Below are 20,451 nucleotides of genomic sequence, written 5' to 3'. Positions count from 1 at the left end.
AAACAAAAAGTGATTCCAAATTAGATATGATTTTAGAACATAATAAAGATTGTTTCTCAAAACAGAAGAGTTGAAATCCGTAACAGAGAATTCTTAAAAATAAATGTTATGCTAGGTTTGAGAGTGCACACCTTTAAACCCAGCACTCAGGAGGAAGAGGCTAATGGATCTAAGTCTGAGGCCAGTCTAGAATACACAGCAAGTTCCAGGACAGCCAAAACTATTTAGTAAGACACTGTCTGAAAAAAACAAAAGCAAAAAAACAAAAATAAAATAAACATTACACAAAACTAACTTCTGATGGGAAAACTGGTTAACAAATAAAACAGAGTGAGCTGCAACGCTTGCACTGTACTGGTAATGTATTCCAAGTGGATCAAACATTTAAATGAAGAGAGAAAAACAAGGAAAGTTACTTTATAAATTTTAGATGGAGTAATCTAAGATTTCATAAAAAGTGGGAAAAGAACTAGAAACTGGATAACATAAAAATAAAATCCTGGGGACTACAGAGGTGGTTGGTTCAGTGGCCTGGGCACTTGCCATCAAGAGGCTGACCCCTGCAAGGGGAGCCCCAATCCCACAACTATCCTGACCTTTGTATGTGCTCTGTGGCGCACACGCGCACGCACATCCTTTAAGCAGACAGTTCCATTTTTAAAACCTTCACTGGAAAACATACCTGCAAACTAGCATGAAAGTGAAAGCATAAGATCATAACTGTTGTTTATAAAAACAATCTATACGGCCATGAGTAAAGAAAGAACAAACCACACAAACTAGGGTACATTCAAATGATGAAACACTGTTAAGTTATAAAAATATGCTTTTTACATAAAAGTATGGGGGGGGGAGCCCTGCAAAATGTTATGTATGAGTACACTGCAATCAGGTTTGTTTCAGTATACATTCCAAGTCCCTGAAAGAAGTAACGGTGAGGAGACTGCTGTCTTTCTCTGTTTAAGCAAACAAATTCAGAGTTTATTCCAAAAATTACTTTTAAAATTTTGATTCTCAATGTGGTGTGCTTTACTAAAAATAAGCAGTCATGAGCTCAATGGGTTTTGTTCCTTTTTCTTCTTTCCATGTGCATGTAGTGAACGTGTGTGCTCGTGTTCATTTGTGGATGTGGGTGGCTGTGTAGGCCTGTGATGGCGGTTCTTGGTTGTGAACTTCACTACATCTTAACAAAAACCCAAAGGGCTGGGCACACCTGTGAGGGATTTCTTCTTAATTAAGTAATTTGAAGGGGAAGACCCACTTCTAATCTGGATCTCTGAGGTAGGAAGACACACCTTTAATGCGGATCTGTAGAGGTTGGAGGAGCCACCTTTATAGTGGGCCACACCTTCTTGTGGCAGCCCATATAAAGGACATGGGGATGGAAGCACTTTGCTAGGGCCTGCTTGCTCTCACAGTCCATTCCTTCACTGGGCACTGGAGCCTACTTCTTCAGGATTCCAGCGTATACTGAAGACCACCTGAGACATCGTCCTCACGGACTCAACTACTGAATTCTTGGCCCTTCCACTGATAGACAGCCACTGTTGTACTAGCTGGACCACAGCCTGTAAGTCATTCTAATAAAGTCCCGTTCTGTGTATGTTGATATCTATGCGTGTATATGTGTGTGTACATGTGTATACACACATACATATATACTCATTTTATAAGTTCTGCTCCTCTAGAGAATCCTGACTAATACAAGACCCAAGACTGACCTCCAGAACCTTCCTCAATCACTCTTTCCCCTTACTCTTTAAGGCAGGGTTTCTCAACCAAACCCAATGCTTGCTAATAGGTAGGCTGACAGGCCCACCAGCATTTCCTTTCTATAATGAAACAGAAAATAAAAAAATCCCAAGAAAAACTCAGAAAGTGAAATTTTTTGATGATGTGTATTAGAGACTGCAATAAAATTACCTATTAAGTGGGCGGTGGTGACACAAGCCTTTAATCCCAGCACTCAGGAGGCAGAGGCAGGCAGATCTCTGTGAGTTCGAGGCCAGCCTGGTCTGCAGAGGGAGATACAGGACAGGCTCCAAAACTACACAGAGAAACCCTGTCCCGGAAAAAAATAAAAAATAAAAAAATAAAAATTACCTATTAAGTTATCTACACTTCTACTCCCTAAGTGTAATCTAAGAACTTTATCAAGGGGATGGAGAAATGCCTCAGCAGTTAAGAGCTCCTGGATTTGGTTCCCAGCACCACATAGGGATGCCTCACAACTGCCTCTACAGCACCAAGAGGATCCGGCACACACACACAGGCATATGTGTAGCATGAATCTTAACGAGTCTTATTAATAAAATCAAACCTGGGGCCAGTTATTGGAGTTAATGCTGGTAGATCAGAGAGACAGAACAAGCCACAGCCACCTCACCTTGATGGATCCTCAGCTGGTCTTGTTTCCTCAGACTGGAAGCTTCTGTGTCCTCATCCCAATGCTGCTAGAAGCCTGAACGCTTAACCAGCCAAAATGCTTAACCAGGCAAAGGCCACTAGCCAAATGCTTCTAGTTTCTGGTCCTCGCACCTTATAAACCTTTCTGCTTTCTACCACCACTCCCTGGGATTAAAGGCTGCTTTCTGGGATTAAAGGCGTGAGTCACCATGCCTGGTTGCTTCCAACGTGGCCTTGAACTCACAGAGATCCAGAGGGATTTGTCTCTGGAATGCTAGGATTAAAGGCGTGTGCTAACATTTTCTAGCCTAAGTATCTTGTGGCTTTTCTGTTCTCTGACCCCAGATAAGTTTATTAAGGTACACAATATTTTGGGGGACACAATAACACCACACATATGTCCACCATACATGTGTGTGTGTGTGTGTGTGTGTATGTGTGTGTGTGTGTGTATCTATCTCTATATATACACATACATGCTGTGGGATGGTCTGTATGTCAAGTGTGTTGCTGATTGGTCAGTAAATAAATCACTGATTGGCCATTGGCTAGGCAGGAAGTATAGGCGGGACAAGGAGAAGAATTCTGGGAAGTGGAAGGCTGAGAGACAGACACTGCCAGCCGCCACCATGACAAGCCACATGTGAAGATCCTGGTAAGCCACGAGCCATGTGGCAAGGTATAGATTAATGGAAATGGATTGATTTAAGCTGTAAGAACAGTTAGCAAGAAGCCTGCTACGGCCATACAGTTTGTAACCAATATAAGTCTCTGTGTTTACTTGGTTGGGTCTGAGCGGTTGTGGGACTGGCAGGTGAGAGATTTGTCCTGACTGTGGGCCAGGCAGGAAAACTCTAGCTACACATACACACACATATATATGTCTAATTTAAAATAATGAATATCTATCTTTAAAAATTAAGTTTATCAAAGGCTGGAGCTAGCTCAGCCTTCCAGTCTTAGACATGTCCAAAATGTGTGATGTCCTGGGTTTAATCCCAAAATCAGAGAAGAAAATGTTTAATACTTTTATAAAATGTTTAAAAAGAAATCCTACTGTATAAAATACTTACGGTGGTTTATTCTTTAGGTCAACATTTCTTTCTTCTGTACAAGTACTTCCAACATTATTTACTTCACAGGAGGCAACACTCCCAACTTCTGACACAGGCAACTCTGCAACCCTTGACTCTGGCGTGACGTCTTGTTGATTACTAAGGAAGGGAAAATGTATCAGGAGACAACGGATACCCAGAAATGTATTTTCATACCACTAAAAGGGGTGTGTGTGTGTGTGTGTGTGTGTGTGTGTGTGTGTGTGCGCGCGCGCGCGCGAGCCTCCTACACTGGGATTATCAGTGGGTAACACTAACCTTGCTTTTTATATGGGTGCTGGGACTTAAACCTGAACATCATGGCGGTCCATGCCTGTAATCCCAGTGTCTGGGAGGCTATGGCAGGAGGATTTGTATGTGTGTGTGCTTATTTGTTTTGGGGGCAGGAACTACTAGAAGAACCTGATAGGTTGCCCAAGCTAACCTCGAATTTATAATCTTCCTGCCTCAGCCTCCTCAGTACTGGGATTTTAGGTGTGCACTAGCACTTAACAGTACACACTGCTACTTGAGAGGACTCATATTCAGTTCTTAGAACCTATACCAGGTAGTTGCAATCACCTATAATTCCAGTTCCAGGGGAATTCAATGCCTGTGTGGGCACCTGCACTCATGTGCATACATACACACACACACACACACACACACACACACACACACACACACACAAAAAAAAATTAAATAATAAAAAGAAATAGTTTTTAAAAGTTAATAAAGGTACAACAAATCCTAGCTATGTACGAGCCTAACAAAAAGGTTTGAAAATAAATCAATAAAGCAAACAGAAAAAGAAGTGCGGTTCACAATGACAGCTGGAGACTTCAATCCTCTCTCAGAAATCAAGAGAAGATGCGGATAAAGCCAGTAAAGAGGCAGGAAATACCATGTGGAAGGGATGGAGTCAGCGCTCATCTCCACCTTCTCAGTGGATGCTAACCCTGCAATGTCATCTGTGTTCTGTGCGAAGGAAGGTATCTGTTCCTTATTGCATTCACCTTCATCTTCCTCAGGGCATGTATCTAGGAATATAAAACACATGTTATTCCAAAAAAAATAGCAAAGATATCAATATTTTAAAGCATAAGGAATTTATATGTAACATTTGTCTTTTCCTACAAAATATTAATAATACACTTAGCATTCAAGATTTAGGGTTTTTTTTCCCTTGGAAATTTTGTTTTATTGTTTAAGCCTTAGCCTTTAATAGCTGAGCCATCTCTTCAGCCCTTTTACTTTTAAAAGTTTTTTGCATTTATTATTATCATCTGTGTGCATGTGTGTCATGTGCATGAGTGCCCACATGTTCCATCACATACACATGAAGTTCAGAAGACAACTCTGGAGCTAGTGCTTGCTTTTCACTTTTGAGGGTTTGGGGATTGAACCCAAGTTGTCAGGACTACATGGCAAGTGTCTTTTCCCTGCTGAGTCATCTCAGGCACACAGGCACAAAATAAATACGTGTAATAAAAGGCACTAATATTAACCCTATGATAAAGAAGAACCACTGAGTTCCAACATCTCAAATGACTCACCAATTATTTTAGACGGTAAAAGAGCTAGAACTGATAATTTATTCTGCTTATATCTCTCTTATTCTTTTGGTTGAGACAGGGGCTAATGTAATAGGCTGGCTTCAAACTCACTAGATAGCCAAGGATAATCCTGAACTTCTGAATCTATCTATCTACCTACCTCTGACACCTAAGTGGTGGGATTACAGGCACTGGCCACTCTACCCAGTTTTCTTTTAATATATAATCTCTTTTTTAAAAACTGCTTTTCATTTATTTACTCATTTACTCTGTGTGTGTGTGTGTGTGTGTGTGTGTGTGTGTGTGTGTGTGTGTATGAGAGTGTATTTTACCACAACGCTCAGAAAGCAACAGGAGTTGGTTTTCTCCCTTGGGGACCCCTGGGATCAAACTTAAGCATCTTTACCCACTGAGCTATCCCATAGGCCTCTACGTGTAATATTTCTTGTAATGGTAAACAACAATAGAGTACAATATTCTAATGCTTATAAGTCATACAACCATGGACCAGGTACGGTGGTGCACGCCTTTAATCCCAGCACTCAGGAGGCAGAGGCAGGCGGATCTCTGAGTTAGAGCCAGCCTAGTCTACAGAGTGAGATCCAGGACAGGCAGGTCTACACAGAGAAACCCTGTCTCAAACAAAAAAACAGACACCAGTAAACAGGATATAAGAGTAAATGTACATAATCTCAGCTCTGAGACTGGAAACATGAGAAGCAGGAGATCATCCTTGGCTACACAGTAAGTTCTAGGCCAGGCTGGGCTACATCAGACCATATCTCAAAAGAAAAAAAAGTCCTATTACTTCAACTACCAGAACTGATTATTAAACCATTACTGACTTCCCTCTCTTCCGGCTAGCTCTCATGGTGCTGGAAGGTGCTATACAGGCCACCGAGGGAGACAGTCATTAACAGTCTTACCACTTAGGAACCCGCAAGCAACAGCAACTAAACTGACAAGCCACGTCCACTGTGCGACAGTGGCACAGATGCTCCAGAGATAACTGCTTCTCGGTTAGTGTTATAGTCAGATCCACACAGGAGGACTCCATGCTTGGGCAGGAAAACCCTGGCCAGAAACCACGGCTAGTGTCATCCTAAGGATCCACAGGAGATAACCTACCACTTTGCAAAATGGACACAGTATCAACTGCCTTTTAAATATTTATCTTCATAACTGAAGATTAGTGCAGCTCTCAATCCTCATTAGAGAAGCTTCTTTTTGTAGTTCACACAGTCAATACGAAGACTCAGAAATGGTTAAAATGCAGAAAGCGAAGTGACTGTTGAGTGTTCAGTCTAAATGAACAACTAAAGCACCCAGCCACCCCCACCTCTGAACTTAGGGAACATCACAGAGGAGGTCACAGAAAGTCTGTAAGAACCAGAGGTTGAGGAAGACTGCTGAAAATCAGTCTTCTGGACATGGCGGGAGCATTTCACTTATGAACTCACAACAACTATATTTACAAACACAAGATAAAGCCAGTCAACAGTCTAGCATGGGTGGTGGAGGGACACAAAAGAGATCGTAGCCTCAGCTGAGGAGCTGCTGGCAGGGAATGGCCACCGGGGAAGGGAGAGTCAGTTTTCTTTTCCTTTTTTTTTTTTTTTTTTTGGTAGACCAGGCTGGCCTCAAACTCACAGCCATCTGCCTGCCTCTGCCTCCCAAGTGCTGGTATTAAAGGCTGCCACTGCCACCTCACGCCCAAGAGTCAGTTTCTATTCTAAAGGGTATGGCCTCTGTTAGGTTGCCTATGCTGCAATGACCCATACCCATGCACGGATGAGCAACACTGACTGGACTCAGTAGGTTGTTTTTGTTTTGTTTTTAAAAAGGAAATGAAGCTGGGAGGAAGACACATTGGGGAGGGTTTAGAAGGGGATTGAGGGGGCAGGCAGAGGGGGTTCCTAAAGAGTAAAGCCAGGAATTTGCACATGCTAAGCACATGCTCTACTACCTCCAACCTTATTATTTGCTGTAATCATTCTCAAAGCAAACTCTTAAGAAGGACCCAAGTCTCTACAGTTTTGGTTTTCATCTCCCAGCAACACTTAAATTTCAGTTTACATTAAATTTACACTTAAATTTCAGTTTACATTCTAAGACTACAAGAAGAAAAAAGAAATGCAAATTCTACTAGCTCTTTTCAAAATTAAACAGCCTATTACAGGCTCACAGATGTATCTCATAAAGGCAGACAATAAAAATCTGAGCTTCATTAACAGATATGTGATTACCAATGATTGTTAATGGGAATACAAGAGAAATAATACATCTTTGGACAATCTGGAGAAAATTCTCCCTGATTCACTCTTTTTGCTTTCTACAGTTAGGTTTTTTCTCTTCAACTAAAACTACGATGGCAAGATGTAACATAGTACTGAGTACACAACCACTTATCAAGATTAGTAATTGCTATTATTCACAACGATAGCATCTGTCATACACATTACCGTACATGTCTTTTCTAGTAAAACAGAGGTTCCTAGGATGTGTTTAAGACGTACTCTTGGGGGCTGGAGAGATGGCTCAGAGGTTAAGAACACCGACTGCTCTTCCAGAGGTCCTGAGTTCAATTCCCAGTCACCCACATGGTGGCTCACAACCATCTGTAATGAGATCTGGCGCTCTCTTCTGTATACATAATAAATAAATTAAAAAAAAAAAAAAAAAACTTACTCTTGTGTATTTCTGCTTCAGGAGGGCTCGACTGAACAGGGACATTTCCTGCAAGATTTGTTGCTTCTTGTTTATCAGCTTCAACTTGGTTCTTCCTCCTCTTTTTCTCTTGATTTTGGTCTTGCTCTAACATAGCTTGTTCTAAATCCGGTCCTGATGGAGTTGGTGATTCCTCTTCAGCAACTGTCTGAGCATCCTTTTGAGATCCTTCTGGGTCTGAAATGTTACTATTTACAGACTCGTCTGGATCATCATTCACTTCTTCACTGGTTACTGTTTTTGCTAAAAACAAGAGAAATTGTTATAAATACATGAATTACTTACAGAAAACTTACTGAAAGGGAAGATGATAAATACTCTAAAGTATACTCTGTCGTGTTATTTTTGTGCAAAAACTGAAGATAGACTAAAAGAGGGAAAGAAGAAATCAGTTATAATATTTACACTAGAAAAATCCATGCAGGTCCAGGCTCAGTGGTAAAGCACATCCTTCTTAGCATACACGGCCATGGGTTCAACTCCCAGTACTGTCTCCCCCAAACAAAAAGGATACACATGTAACAATTAACAATAATAAAATAAGTTTATATGTAGTAATGTGATGGAATTCAAAGTATATTGTTATATAAAAACTTAAAGTGGCAGAAATATTTGCATATTTATGAGCTTACATTTTCATTAAAAAAAAAATTACATGCACACCAGTATGTGCACAGGAAAGGGCTTGGATTTATTCCTTGGAATTCTCAAGAATTTGCTTTGAATGTCAGGTAGGACAAAGACTTCTAGAACTGTACCTTTTGTATCATTTTAGGTTGTTTGGTTGACTTTCTGAGACAAGGTCTGATACATCCCAGGTTGCTTCAAACCATATAAATGAAACCAGAAATGAATTTCTGATCCTCTTGCCTGAACTACGCATCTTTCTTATCATTTTGTGGTGCTGGGGATCAAATCCAGGCAGTCTTCTGCATTCCTGGCAAGTACTAAACTACATCCTCAGACTGAAACTGTTTTTTCCTTTGAAATATATGTGTGTGTGTGTGTACGCACCGTGTATCGGTAATCTGGAGAGGCTAGAAGTTGGCATCAAACACCAGAGTTGCAGTCATAGGCAATTGTAAGCCACACCAGCACAGGTGCTAGAAACCGAAGGCCAGTCCAATTCAAGAGCAACAAAGCATTCTTGACATCTGAGCCATCGCTCCAGACTGTATTAGGCCTCTGCCACAAACACACACACACACACACACACACACACACACACACACACACACACACACACCGGTACATGTAAGCATTATAACAATAATAATAATACTAATTCCCTCCAACTGCACACTCTGATGACGTCAACTACCTGAATACCATCTGAACTCTCAATTCCTAAGACACAATCCTGTCAACTCACCACTAGATGAAACTGAACAATCAATACCTTTTACATTTTTCCATGGCTTGGAGGCCTTTTCCTTTAAATTCTGACATTTAGTAGATTTTTGTTTCCTTTTTTCTTCTTCAGCAAGAACTTTCTGAAGCAAATGAGCAAAAAAATCGAAGTCAAAAGGGCGTTTTTCCTCTGTTTAAAGAAAAGGGAAAAAAATTAGGTTTGTCTTTTTGTTTTTGTTTTTGTTTTTTAAAGAGCTCTCTAGTTTTCAAAGTAGTATAACATCCAAAGCAAATGGACTTATTTATTAGACAGAGCATGGATAAGTAAATATATAGCACCTTCCAGTAACAAAACAAAAAGGTAATTTAACAAGTAAGGGCTAAATGTGTCCAGCAATTATAGCATACACCAGACCCTGGGTTAAAGCCCCAGCATCAAGTTTTAATGTCATTATAAATAGGTTTAGATAGGTTCAAATACATCTTTCTTAATCAAAATAGAAATTGTTCCAATCAACGCATCTTTGCCAATTGTTTTGTTCTGTTTTAGTCCCTGTAGTGTAAAATCCATGCTTGAGATTCAGTGAACTCTTGGAAAGCGCTTTCTGCTTCTTTCTGGTAGAAAACATTTGCCCTGTAAGAAACTATTGAGATGCCTGGAGAAGTGATAGTCAACTGGCAAGGGGTCAGGTGAACACAGCAGATTAAGCAAAACTTGGTGGCCTAAGCCAGGTGTGGTAGCATACACCTTTGATTCCAAAGGCAAGCGTATCTGTGAGTTCAAGGCTAGCCTGGTCTACATAGTAAGCTCCAGATCAGCCAGGGTTTAAAGTGAGCAACAACCGTGGAGCCTAATTTGTTCAAGTTTCAGCTTCTGCAGTAGTGGTTGTGTGGTAGAAAGTTGGGCATTGTGAAGAACCGGGCCCTGACTGTTGACCAATGCTGGCTGCACAGTTCATGGACTGGATGGACCTATTTCTCAGCTGTAATAAAACGCTTTGAGAAGTGCTTTGAAGCCTCTTCTCAGTCCAGCCACTGTCAGGCATTGCTTTATTATACATCACAACGCAATCCCCTTGTCACTGCATGTCACAACCCAATAAAGAAATGGTACAACGCTGTGTGTGAAATCAGGACGACAGTTCAAAGCGATGACTTTTTAATCGAGCTTTTTCATGTTTCCAATATGCTTCAAACGCAAAATAACCACTGAATGGTCCATACTGGGTTCTACAGCAACATTTGAGTTGTAGAAGGGGCAGATTCACCAATTGCTCAGTTTGCTACATTCCTCACCTTCAAGGTTCTCCTCTTCTTTGCAAACCTTACTGAACCATTATTGTAACAGTATACTTCTTAACAGTTCCTGGACCAAATGCATTGCTATTGTTGCAAATTTTCTTCACATACGTGACTCACTCTGAAGTCAAGTAAGAAAACCCTTGAGGGGCCAGAGAGCTGGCTCAGCAGTTAAGAGCACTGGCTGCTTGTGCAGGCTAGTTTTACATCAACTTGACACAAGGTAAGGTCATCCAGAAGGAGGAAGACTCAAACTAAGAAAATGCCTCTGTAAGATCAGGCTATAGGCAAGTCCATGTTCTTAATTAGTGATTGATGTGGGAGGACCCAGCCCATGGTGGTCCTGGGTTCTATAAGAAAGCAGGGGGCTGGAAAGATGGCTCAGAGGTTAAGAGCACTGGCTGTTCTTCCAGAGGTCCTGAGTTCAATTTCCAGCAGCCACATGGTGGCTCAGAACCATCTGTAATGAGACCTGGTGCCCTCTTCTGGCATGCAGACATACATGCAGACAGAACACTGTATACATAGTAAATAAATAAATCTTACTTCAGTTTTAAAAAAAAAAAAAAAAAGAAAGCAGGCTGAGCAAACCACGAAGAACAAGCCAATAAGCAGCATCCCTCCATGCCCTCTGCATCATCAGCTCCTGCCTTCAGATTGCTGCCCTGTTTGAGTTCCTGTTCTGACTTCCTTCCTTGATGAACAGTGATTTGGAAGCATAAGCCAAATAAATCCTTTCCTCCTCAAAGTAACTTGGTCATGGTATTTCATCACAGCAATAGCAACCCTAACTAAGACACTGCTCTTCCAGGGTTCAGTTCCTAGCGCCCACAGGGTAGTTCACAACCATGTGTGACTCCAGTTCCAGAGAATTCAACACTCACTTCCGTCCTCTGTAGGCACCACACCCATGTGCACAGACATGCATTCAGGCATACAAAAATAAAATGTTTTAAAAAAATTTTAAAGACTATCTTGATTTTGCTTTTTGTCTAATGTGATTTCATAGTAAATATATAATATGAATATAAATAGGTAATAAGTCAATAGTACAAGATCATAAAGTGAGAAATTGCATTAATATGATGCATAATAACCATATTTAAGAATGTAATCAATATAAAATGGTAATTTCAACAATGTAAAAGCCAAAATTACTTTTGTACCAACCTATTAAAAGGATAAAACTATTTATACGAGCAATAAAATGGGCGAATCTCAAAAATAAAAGTAAAAGAGATCAGACACCAAGCATCATATATTGTATGATTCAATTAGACGATTAAAACATGCCACACTAGTCCATGGTAACTCAAATGGAAACAGCAGTGCCCTTGAACTACCAAAGCACAGCTTGACTGGAAGACAAACAAAGGGTCTTCTGAGTTGATGAAAAGAGTCCATGCATAACTTAGGGTGCTGGTTATTAGGATATATTCTTTGTTAAATTCAAATTATACTTTGAACTACTGTATCAATTATTTTAGGTGGCAAAGCTAGGGCCAGGAGGTAATTCAGTGGTAAAGCACATGCATTAGCTGGCATAAGAACCTGGGGTCAATTTTCAGCCCCCAAACACAAATGGAAATAACTAAGACCTCTTCCAAATGCCTATGATTACAACATGCCCTCTTTTCATTACATCCACTTCAATGTATTCTTCTTAGCATCAATAAAATGGGAAGTAAATATAAACCAGTCTAATGAAATCAGAAATACTGCCACTGTGAACTACATAATAGTGCAAGAGAGTAGTCAGGTAAAAAAACAAAAACAAGAAATAAATCTACAAAAGAATGCTTCCTTAAACTTTACATCTAAACTCTGGTGAATGAACAGAAAGATCACAAAAATGCCTCAGAAAAGGAGATATATACTAAAATACTAATCTGTTCTGATTCTCCACACCCATGAACTAGCACCTAAGGAATCCAGAACAAATCTTTAGGTGATTCTAGAGGACTTACAATATAAGACCCTTTCCAGACAAAAACAAAAAACAAATCTATAAAGGGAGCTGGAGAGATGACTCAGGGGTTTAGGGCACTTATTATTCTTGCAGAGGATGCAGGTTGTTCAATTCTCAGCACAGCACCCACACGGTGAACCACAACAATTCATAAGTCCAGTTCCAAATGATAGAATGCTCTCTTCCCCAGCACTCGGGAGGCAGAGGCAGGCGGATCTCTGTGAGTTCGAGGCCAGCCTGGACTACCAAGTGAGTTCCAGGAAAGGCGCAAAGCTACACAGAGAAACCCTATCTCGAAAAACCAAAAAAAAAAAAAAAAAAAAAAAAAAAAGAATGCTCTCTTCTGACACCATACACTCATAAGGTGAACATACATGAATGCATACATTCATACACATAAAATAAAACTTTAAAAAGCCCACGGAAGTCTTTCTTTAATTCTTTAATTTCCTACTACAAAGGATCAAAATCAGAATATGGTGATATTTTATTTGTACTGAAATGTGATTTTATTTGTATGTTAATAAATAAAGTTGCCTGGGGTCAGAGCTAATAGCAAGCCATAGCAGGGCCGGGCATTGGTGGCACACGCCTTTAATCCCAGCTCTTGGGAGGCAGAGCTAGGTGGATCTCTGTGTGTTCAAGGATACAGCCAGCATTGGAGACACACGCCTTTAATCTCAATACCAACCACAGAAGACCTGGAGGTCTGTACAGACAGGCAGTGACGAGGAGGTCATGTGGTTGGGTTTTCAACCAATGAGAAGGCAGAACAGAAAGTCTATATAAAGACAAACACACAGGAAGTAGGTCTCTTGCTGAAGAGGATAGCTGCAGCAGTGAAGGGTAAGGCTCTTAGCTCTGACCTCCTGGGCTTTCATCTCTGCATTGGCTCTGTGTTTCTTATTTAATAAGATGGTTACTTCTACATCAGAAAGAAAAACAAAACTATGAAATCTACAAATTATTTTCTGATAATCTGTTAAGCCCAGTGGAAAGTTTCTCCATTTTTTAAATGGAGAAGTTCCTCTATTCACAATACTCCAGATCTTTCAGGAGCCACTCCTGGAAATACTTTCAACTAAAGACAGAACACTCCGCATCAGACACACTCATCTACCATGGTGTCCACTCATAAAATAAATTCACACGCTACACAGTGGATATTCTAAATCACACATGAGTCATTTTCCCCTAAAACCAGCACTATGGCTAACTTTCATTAAGAAATTTTATTTTGAGCTAGATATGGTGGTGCACACCTTTGATCTCAGAATTCAGGAGGCAGAGGCAGATGAATCTCTGGTAACAAGTCAGTCAGCCTAACCTACATACTGAGTTCCAGGCAATCAGGGCTTCAGCTTGCTGCCCTTGGAGAGGGATGGGTTGAGTTTCCCAAAACCACATGGCAGCTCACAACCACATGCTAACTTCAGTTCCAAGGGATCCAATACCCTCTTCTGTCCTCTGTGGACACCAGGCACACACATGGCACATAGATGCAGGCACTCAACATATACACACAAAATTAAAAAAAAAAAACAATTCTTTTTTTTTTTTTAAAGATTTATTTATTTATGTATACAGTGTTCTGTCTGCACATATCCTTGCAGGCCAGAAGAGGGCACCAGATTTCACTACAGATGGTTGTGAGCCACCATGTGGTTGCTGGGAATTGAACTCAGGACCTTTGGAAGAGCAAGCAGTGCTCTTAACCTCTGAGCCATCTCTCCAGCCCCCCCCCAAAAAAAAAAACAATTCTTAAAAAAAAAATTTAGACAGGCAAGGTGGTGTACATATTTAATTCCAGCACTTGAGGGACAGAAGCAGGTGATCTCTATGGGTTTGAGTCCAGCCTGGTCTATGTAGAGTTTTCAGGATAGCCAAGACCAAACAGTGGGGCTTTGTCTCAAAAATAATTTTTTTTTATTTTACTTATAAGTAATTAAACGTAGCACTACAGCTAATTTCATGGCTAAATGAACACTGACATTAATTATGAAATGCTGATAATTATTTCTTCATAGAAAGTATGTACCTTCCAAAACACTTAAGAAAAACTATTTTAAACATAAATTTGTTTTTATTGACAGATGTCTTGTAGTCTTTCCGTAGACTTACTAAAGGAAAAAAAAAATAGTAATTTTAATGAAGGTATCAGAAGCTAGATGGTTCCTACTGCTCTTTTAAATCGGATCTGAATTTAAAGGACGATGCATGCCTTTAACCCCATACATAAAGAACTTCACTAAGGATCAATAAGCATTAGGACCCAATTCCTTTTTCTTCCTTCAAAGAACTCAGTCTCTACCTGGAATATGCTTATCAATATCCCCCACCCATTTTAAACTCAGGACTTTCCAAGAGTATTTCTCCCCTGCCTTATTTGCCAACTCATCTTGGAGAGCACCCAGAACACAGCAGGTTGTCAGTGCTGTTGACTCAATGACTGGCTGACAACAAATGAACCAGCTGTCACAATCTACTTCAAGAACTAGCTCCTAAACACAGCTCCTTTCCAATGACAAAGCACTCAGGAACAGTGAGATGGCGCAGTTACTACCAAGCACTGACTACCAAGCCCATGTCGACACCCTCAATTTAGCACAGAACCACATGAGGAAGGAGAAGACCAACTTTTGTAAGTTGTACTGTGATACACATGCTGATGCACATCCACACATGCATTGATACAAAATAAAACACTGAAAAAGCCACTTTTCATGATCAGTTCCTGCATAGATTCATGGACTTAAAACTCTGCTTAACGCCAGGCAATGGTGGCACATGCCTTTAATTTCAGTACTCAAGAGGCAGAGGCAGAAAAATCTCTGCAAGTTCAAAGCCAGCGTGATCTACAAAGCTGAATTCCAGGACAGCCAGAGCTATACAGAGAAGCCCTGTCTTGGAAAACAAAACAAAACTCTACTTACCTGCTTCTGGATATTTTGTCTAATTCTTTGCTTACAGATTTGTACCAATTACCAAACTCACACTGTTAAATAAAAAAACTCAGACATACACCAGAAGGACGATGCATGCCTTTAACTCCAGCACATGGAAGGCAGATGGATCTCTGTGAGTTCAAGGCCAGCATGGTCTACATAGTAAGTTCCAGGACAGCCAGAGCTATACAGAGAAACCCTGTCTCAAAAAGAAAAAGAAAAAAACCAAACAATCAAAAAAAAAAAAAAAAAAAAAAAAAAACAACTCAGGCACAATGGTTCATACCTGCAACCCCAGCACTTGGAAGCTGAGGCAAAGGATCGAAAGTTACAGCCTAGCCTGGAATATATAGCAAGGCCTTACTCTTACAAAACCGAAAGGGGAAGCTTTCATTATTTTTCTTATGCCAATCTAAGGACAAATCTAAAACACTAGAGCCAAAGACAAAGGGCTGATCATTTTTCAACCTCTACAAATAATACTTTGTGAAGAAATGCTTTAGTACTTACGGAATGCTTTGTCTATTCTCCATCCATTTGTTTTTTCTTCACGTTTAAATTTATTCTGTTAACAACAAAAAGATCTATAGTAATGTTCTGCCATTAAACAAAGATTATTTCTAATTAGAGAGCACTAATATGCAATTCTATAAAGCATACCATTCTGTATTAAATGGTATACTTTTGCCAACAGGCTAAGTTACTTAAAGCTCTAGTTTCTTAAAAATGAAGATTGAGGGCTAGAAAGACGGCTCAACGGGTAAGAGCACCAGCTGCTCTTCCAAGGACTTGGGTTCATTATCTAGCAGCCACATGGAGGCTGTAACTCCAATTCAAAGAATTAATGCCCTCTTCTCACCTCCTTGGGTACCGTACACATGATGCATGTGCACGCATACACACACGCACGCATAAACACACACACACACACACACACTCCAATAAATATAATTTATAAACTTTTTTATAATGAGAACGAAAGATTCACACAGATTCTCCTAATCTTATCTTTACCATCAACAGCAGAAATGAACAATAAAACATAGATTACAGCACACAGAAAGTCGTCAATGGCCAAGCTCGACAGCTTCAGTTCAACATCCAGAACTGATAGAAAGGGGGAAGGAGAGAACCAATTCCCACTGAGTGACCTTATTACTTGCATATACTACTGGGTAGGAGTGGGCCTATACAGATACACACACACACATGCACAAACACAGATACATTCACAATAAATAGATTTTTAATAAGAAAAAAAAAAAATAGCTGACTAAGCCAGGCAATGGTGATGCATGACTTTATTCTCAACACTCAGGAGGCAGAAGCAGGCAAATCTCTAAGTTACAAGCCAGCCTGGACTACAGAGTTTGTTCCAGGATAGCCAGGGCTACACAGAGAAACTCTGTCTTGAAAAGTCAGAAAAAAACAAAAACAAACAAACAAAAAATTTTGACTATTACACCAAACAGTTAAATATATAGTCAATTAAGCTAACACTATTTTATCGAACCTAAAATATTCCTAAGGTTAAACCTCTTGCATTATTATTATTCCAAAGTGTTTTTAAGTGTAATAGAAGGGAGTCTATACAGAAACAACTAAGCAAAAGTTTAAACCCAAGTTTATCTCATTTATATATGGTTCCTGATATATCTATACACAGTGTATATTATATAAGATATATATATATTTTTTAAGACAAGGACCGATGTACACCACTGTGGCCTCATGCTCACTATTCAACTACGAGATACCCTTGAATTCTTAATCTTCCTGTCTACCTCTTGAGTTTTGGGGTCACAGGCATGCACTGCCATGTATTTTCCATGTTACATGGGTGCTCAGAAATCAAACTCAGGCCTTCAGCTCACAAGGCAAGGGCTTTCCCATCTAAGACACTGCCCCAGACCTGTTTAGTGAGTTCTGTTTGTTTACTTGTGGTCGTTTAAGGCAGGATCTCATGCACCCAAGGCTGGTCTTAAAACTCCTGATTCTCTTGCCACCTCTTGAATGCTAGAATTATAGGCACGCACCACCACGTCTGGCTCATTACAAAGATTTTTTAAAGTTAATAAGGCCTTAGAGAAAGATGAATCAGGAGGTTAAGCGAGGAGGATCACAAATTGGAAGTCAGCATGGGTTACAAAATGAAAACCTGTCTCAAAATAATATAAACCAAAACAAATTTACAGAAGACAGACAAGTGACAGGAGGAAAAAGAAAACAAATCAGAGGGTTATCACTACAGAACCTGTGAAAGTTAAAATGGTAATAGAAAAGTAAGAAAATTTTGCAGATAGGAACTCCACAGCTTAGCATCAAAACTGACACAAGAATTTTTTCCATTACATTTATTTATTTATCTATTTATTTATGGTTTTTCAAGACAGGGCTTCTCTGTGCATTCCTGGCTGTCCTAGAACTCGCTCTGTAGACCAGGCTAGCCCCAAACTCATAGAGATCCGCCTGCCTCTGCCTCCCAAGTGCTGGGATTAATAATGAATGCCACCACCACTCAGCAAAAATATTTTAACTTATGATCTAAACAGTTTCATACATACACACAAAAGGAAGGGAGAAAGGAAGGAAGGAAGGGAAGGAGGGAGGGAGGGAGGGAGGGAGGAAAATGCAAGCCAATATCTCCCATGAATGAAGTTATAAAAATTCCTCAAAAAAAATGTAGTGAGGAGACTGAAGAGATGGCTCAGGGGTCAAGAATATTGGCTACTCTTCCAGAGGACCTGGGTTCAATTTCCACCACCCACATAGTAGCTCATAACTGTCTATAAGTCCAGTCCTAAGTGAATTGATGCCCTCTTCTGGTTTCCATGGGCACCAGGCACACATGTGGTTCACAGATGTACATGCAGGCAAAATACCCATACACATAAAATAAAATGAAATTTTAAAAATTAAAAAAAAGAAGAAAATGTAGCACACTTCTGCAATACATTAATAGAATATAGTAAAACCACATGGAATTGATCCCATGAATTATAAGGTTAGTTCAGCATCCAGAAATCAACAAGATGTACTTCACTAGTATTAGAAATAGTGCATTTTCACTCTTCACACTACTCAAAGACCTACTGGAACTACACTAACCTTTTAAGGAAAGAACCTAAATGTTTTTCGAAAGAAATAATTCAGTGACAAACTATTAATTAATCACATTATCAGAAAATTCTACCTCTAATCAAATTTTAGCCTTCACAGAACTTTAATGTTGTTTTCTTTCTAACCAACATCAACACTAGAACATAAAGAATATATAAGCAGGAGCTAGGCCTGGTGGGGCACGCCTTTAATCCCAGCACTCAGAGGCAGGTGAATCTCTAAGTTTGAAGATAGCCTGGTCTACAGAGTGAGTTCAAAGACAGTCAAAGCTACAGAGAAACTCTCTTAAACAAACAAACAAATAAATAAATAAATGCATACATACATACAAGCAGGAACCTCACCTCTTGAAGAAATGCATGAGGCTATGGCATTATACTACAAGATGCCCATTACATAATGCTCCCAGGCAATCAAATCTAATCTACTTTAAGGACACACAAATTTTTATCTTTCTGATCAGTTATTTTAGCAATGTAGCAAACATGAGACGATGGGGAATTAAAAGAAAGATACATGGTTGGGCAAATGTCTCATTATTAACTGGGAATACACTTTGACAACAGAGTATGACAGAACCTAGATACATTCCAACCCAGGAAACCTGTAGACAATTTCTCAGCAAAACCACAAAGCTCATCCTCTCCGGTTCAATACACGTCTACCTGACGGCACCTTCTGTTGCTCACAATGCTAGTGGTCACTCACAAAGTGAAGGGGTACTAAGACAGCAATAGACGTTCAGTTATATACAACACTTTTTTCTTTAATTTTGGTTTTTCAAGATAGGGTTTCCCTGTATGTAGCCCTGGCTGTCCTAGAACTCAATTTATAGACCAAGATGGCCTCAAACTCTAAGAGATCGCCTACCTCTTCCTCCCAAGCACTTTTCATATCATTCTAGAAAATCTAAAAGGTAAATCTAAAAGGTACTTTATAATCATAAAGCTACATTTACTCTTTTTTTTTTTTTTTTTTTTTTTTTTGGTTTTTCGAGACAGGGTTTCTCTGTGTAGCTTTGCGCCTTTCCTGGAACTCACTTGGTAGCCCAGGCTGGCCTCGAACTCACAGAGATCCGCCTGGCTCTGCCTCCCGAGTGCTGGGATTAAAGGCGGGCGCCGCCGCCACCACCACCCGGCTACATTTACTCTTAAGCATTCTGGTACATCTACTTTCTCTTTTCATTAACTCTTTTTTTTTTCCCCCAAGACAAGGTTTCTCTGTGTAGCCCCAGCTGTCCTGGAACTTGCTCTGTAGACTAGGCTGGCCTCAAACTTACAGAGATCCGCCTGCCTCTGCTTCCTGAGTGCTGGAATTAAAGGTGTGCGCCATCACCACCCGGCCTCATTAACTAACTCTTAATTTCAGTATCTTTATCAGCAGTCTTCAAATATATTTTAAAAGTCATGTAAAAGTTCAGGAGATATAACTATACTAAAATTGAGAAATCTTACAAGAATCAATGTTTTACACACACACACACACACACACACACACACACACAATATAGAACAAATGACTATAAATTAAGTTAAAAGAAAAAAGCCTTAGTAATTTTTTGGCCCTAGCTAACAAATAAATGTTATAGGTATACTTTACCTTAATTTCTATCCTTGCTCTGTGAGGAAAAAGTTGTCCAATCATAGAAAAATCAGTTCCTACCATGCTGATGGCTAAAAAAAACATATCTGTTTCTGTAAAAATAAAAGATTAACTGAAAATTAATTTTCTGTTCAGACAAAATAACCTAAGTATATTAGTTAAAAATAAGTTATACAATATTTAACTTTATTGAAAAGAAATTCAAAGAATTCTAAACACCCTAATACATTTAAAGAAAAAAAAAATCTCCATAGGTAAGTGTGGTGGTACATTCCATAATCCCAGAACTCAGGAGGCTATGGGAACAAGGACTGCTGAGTTCCAGAACTCTTGATGTGTGTGGTGCAAGATTCTAGGCCTGGACTCTACCTCAAGCCTGGTGG

At 39.8% G+C, this 20,451-nt stretch overlaps 1 protein-coding gene across 1 annotated transcript in view; it reads right to left on the bottom strand.

Moving 5' to 3' along the window:
- The window catches only part of Bdp1 (B double prime 1, subunit of RNA polymerase III transcription initiation factor IIIB), a 97,172-nt gene that overhangs the window by 61,178 nt on the left and 15,543 nt on the right, over positions 1-20,451 (bottom strand). The window contains exons 7-12 of the mRNA XM_059276294.1: positions 20,066-20,160; positions 15,857-15,911; positions 9,183-9,323; positions 7,745-8,026; positions 4,405-4,540; positions 3,480-3,620 (exon numbers count right to left, since the gene is read on the bottom strand). Of these exons, the coding sequence (XP_059132277.1) occupies positions 3,480-3,620; positions 4,405-4,540; positions 7,745-8,026; positions 9,183-9,323; positions 15,857-15,911; positions 20,066-20,160 (850 nt within the window). The remainder of the gene's footprint in view (positions 1-3,479; positions 3,621-4,404; positions 4,541-7,744; positions 8,027-9,182; positions 9,324-15,856; positions 15,912-20,065; positions 20,161-20,451) is intronic.

The sequence above is a fragment of the Peromyscus eremicus genome, chromosome 11 (genome assembly GCF_949786415.1).
Source record: "Peromyscus eremicus chromosome 11, PerEre_H2_v1, whole genome shotgun sequence".
In the NCBI taxonomy this organism is placed as follows: Eukaryota; Metazoa; Chordata; class Mammalia; order Rodentia; family Cricetidae; genus Peromyscus; species Peromyscus eremicus.
Note: the sequence above shows the minus strand (reverse complement) of the source record. Positions and strands in the feature narration are given on the sequence as shown.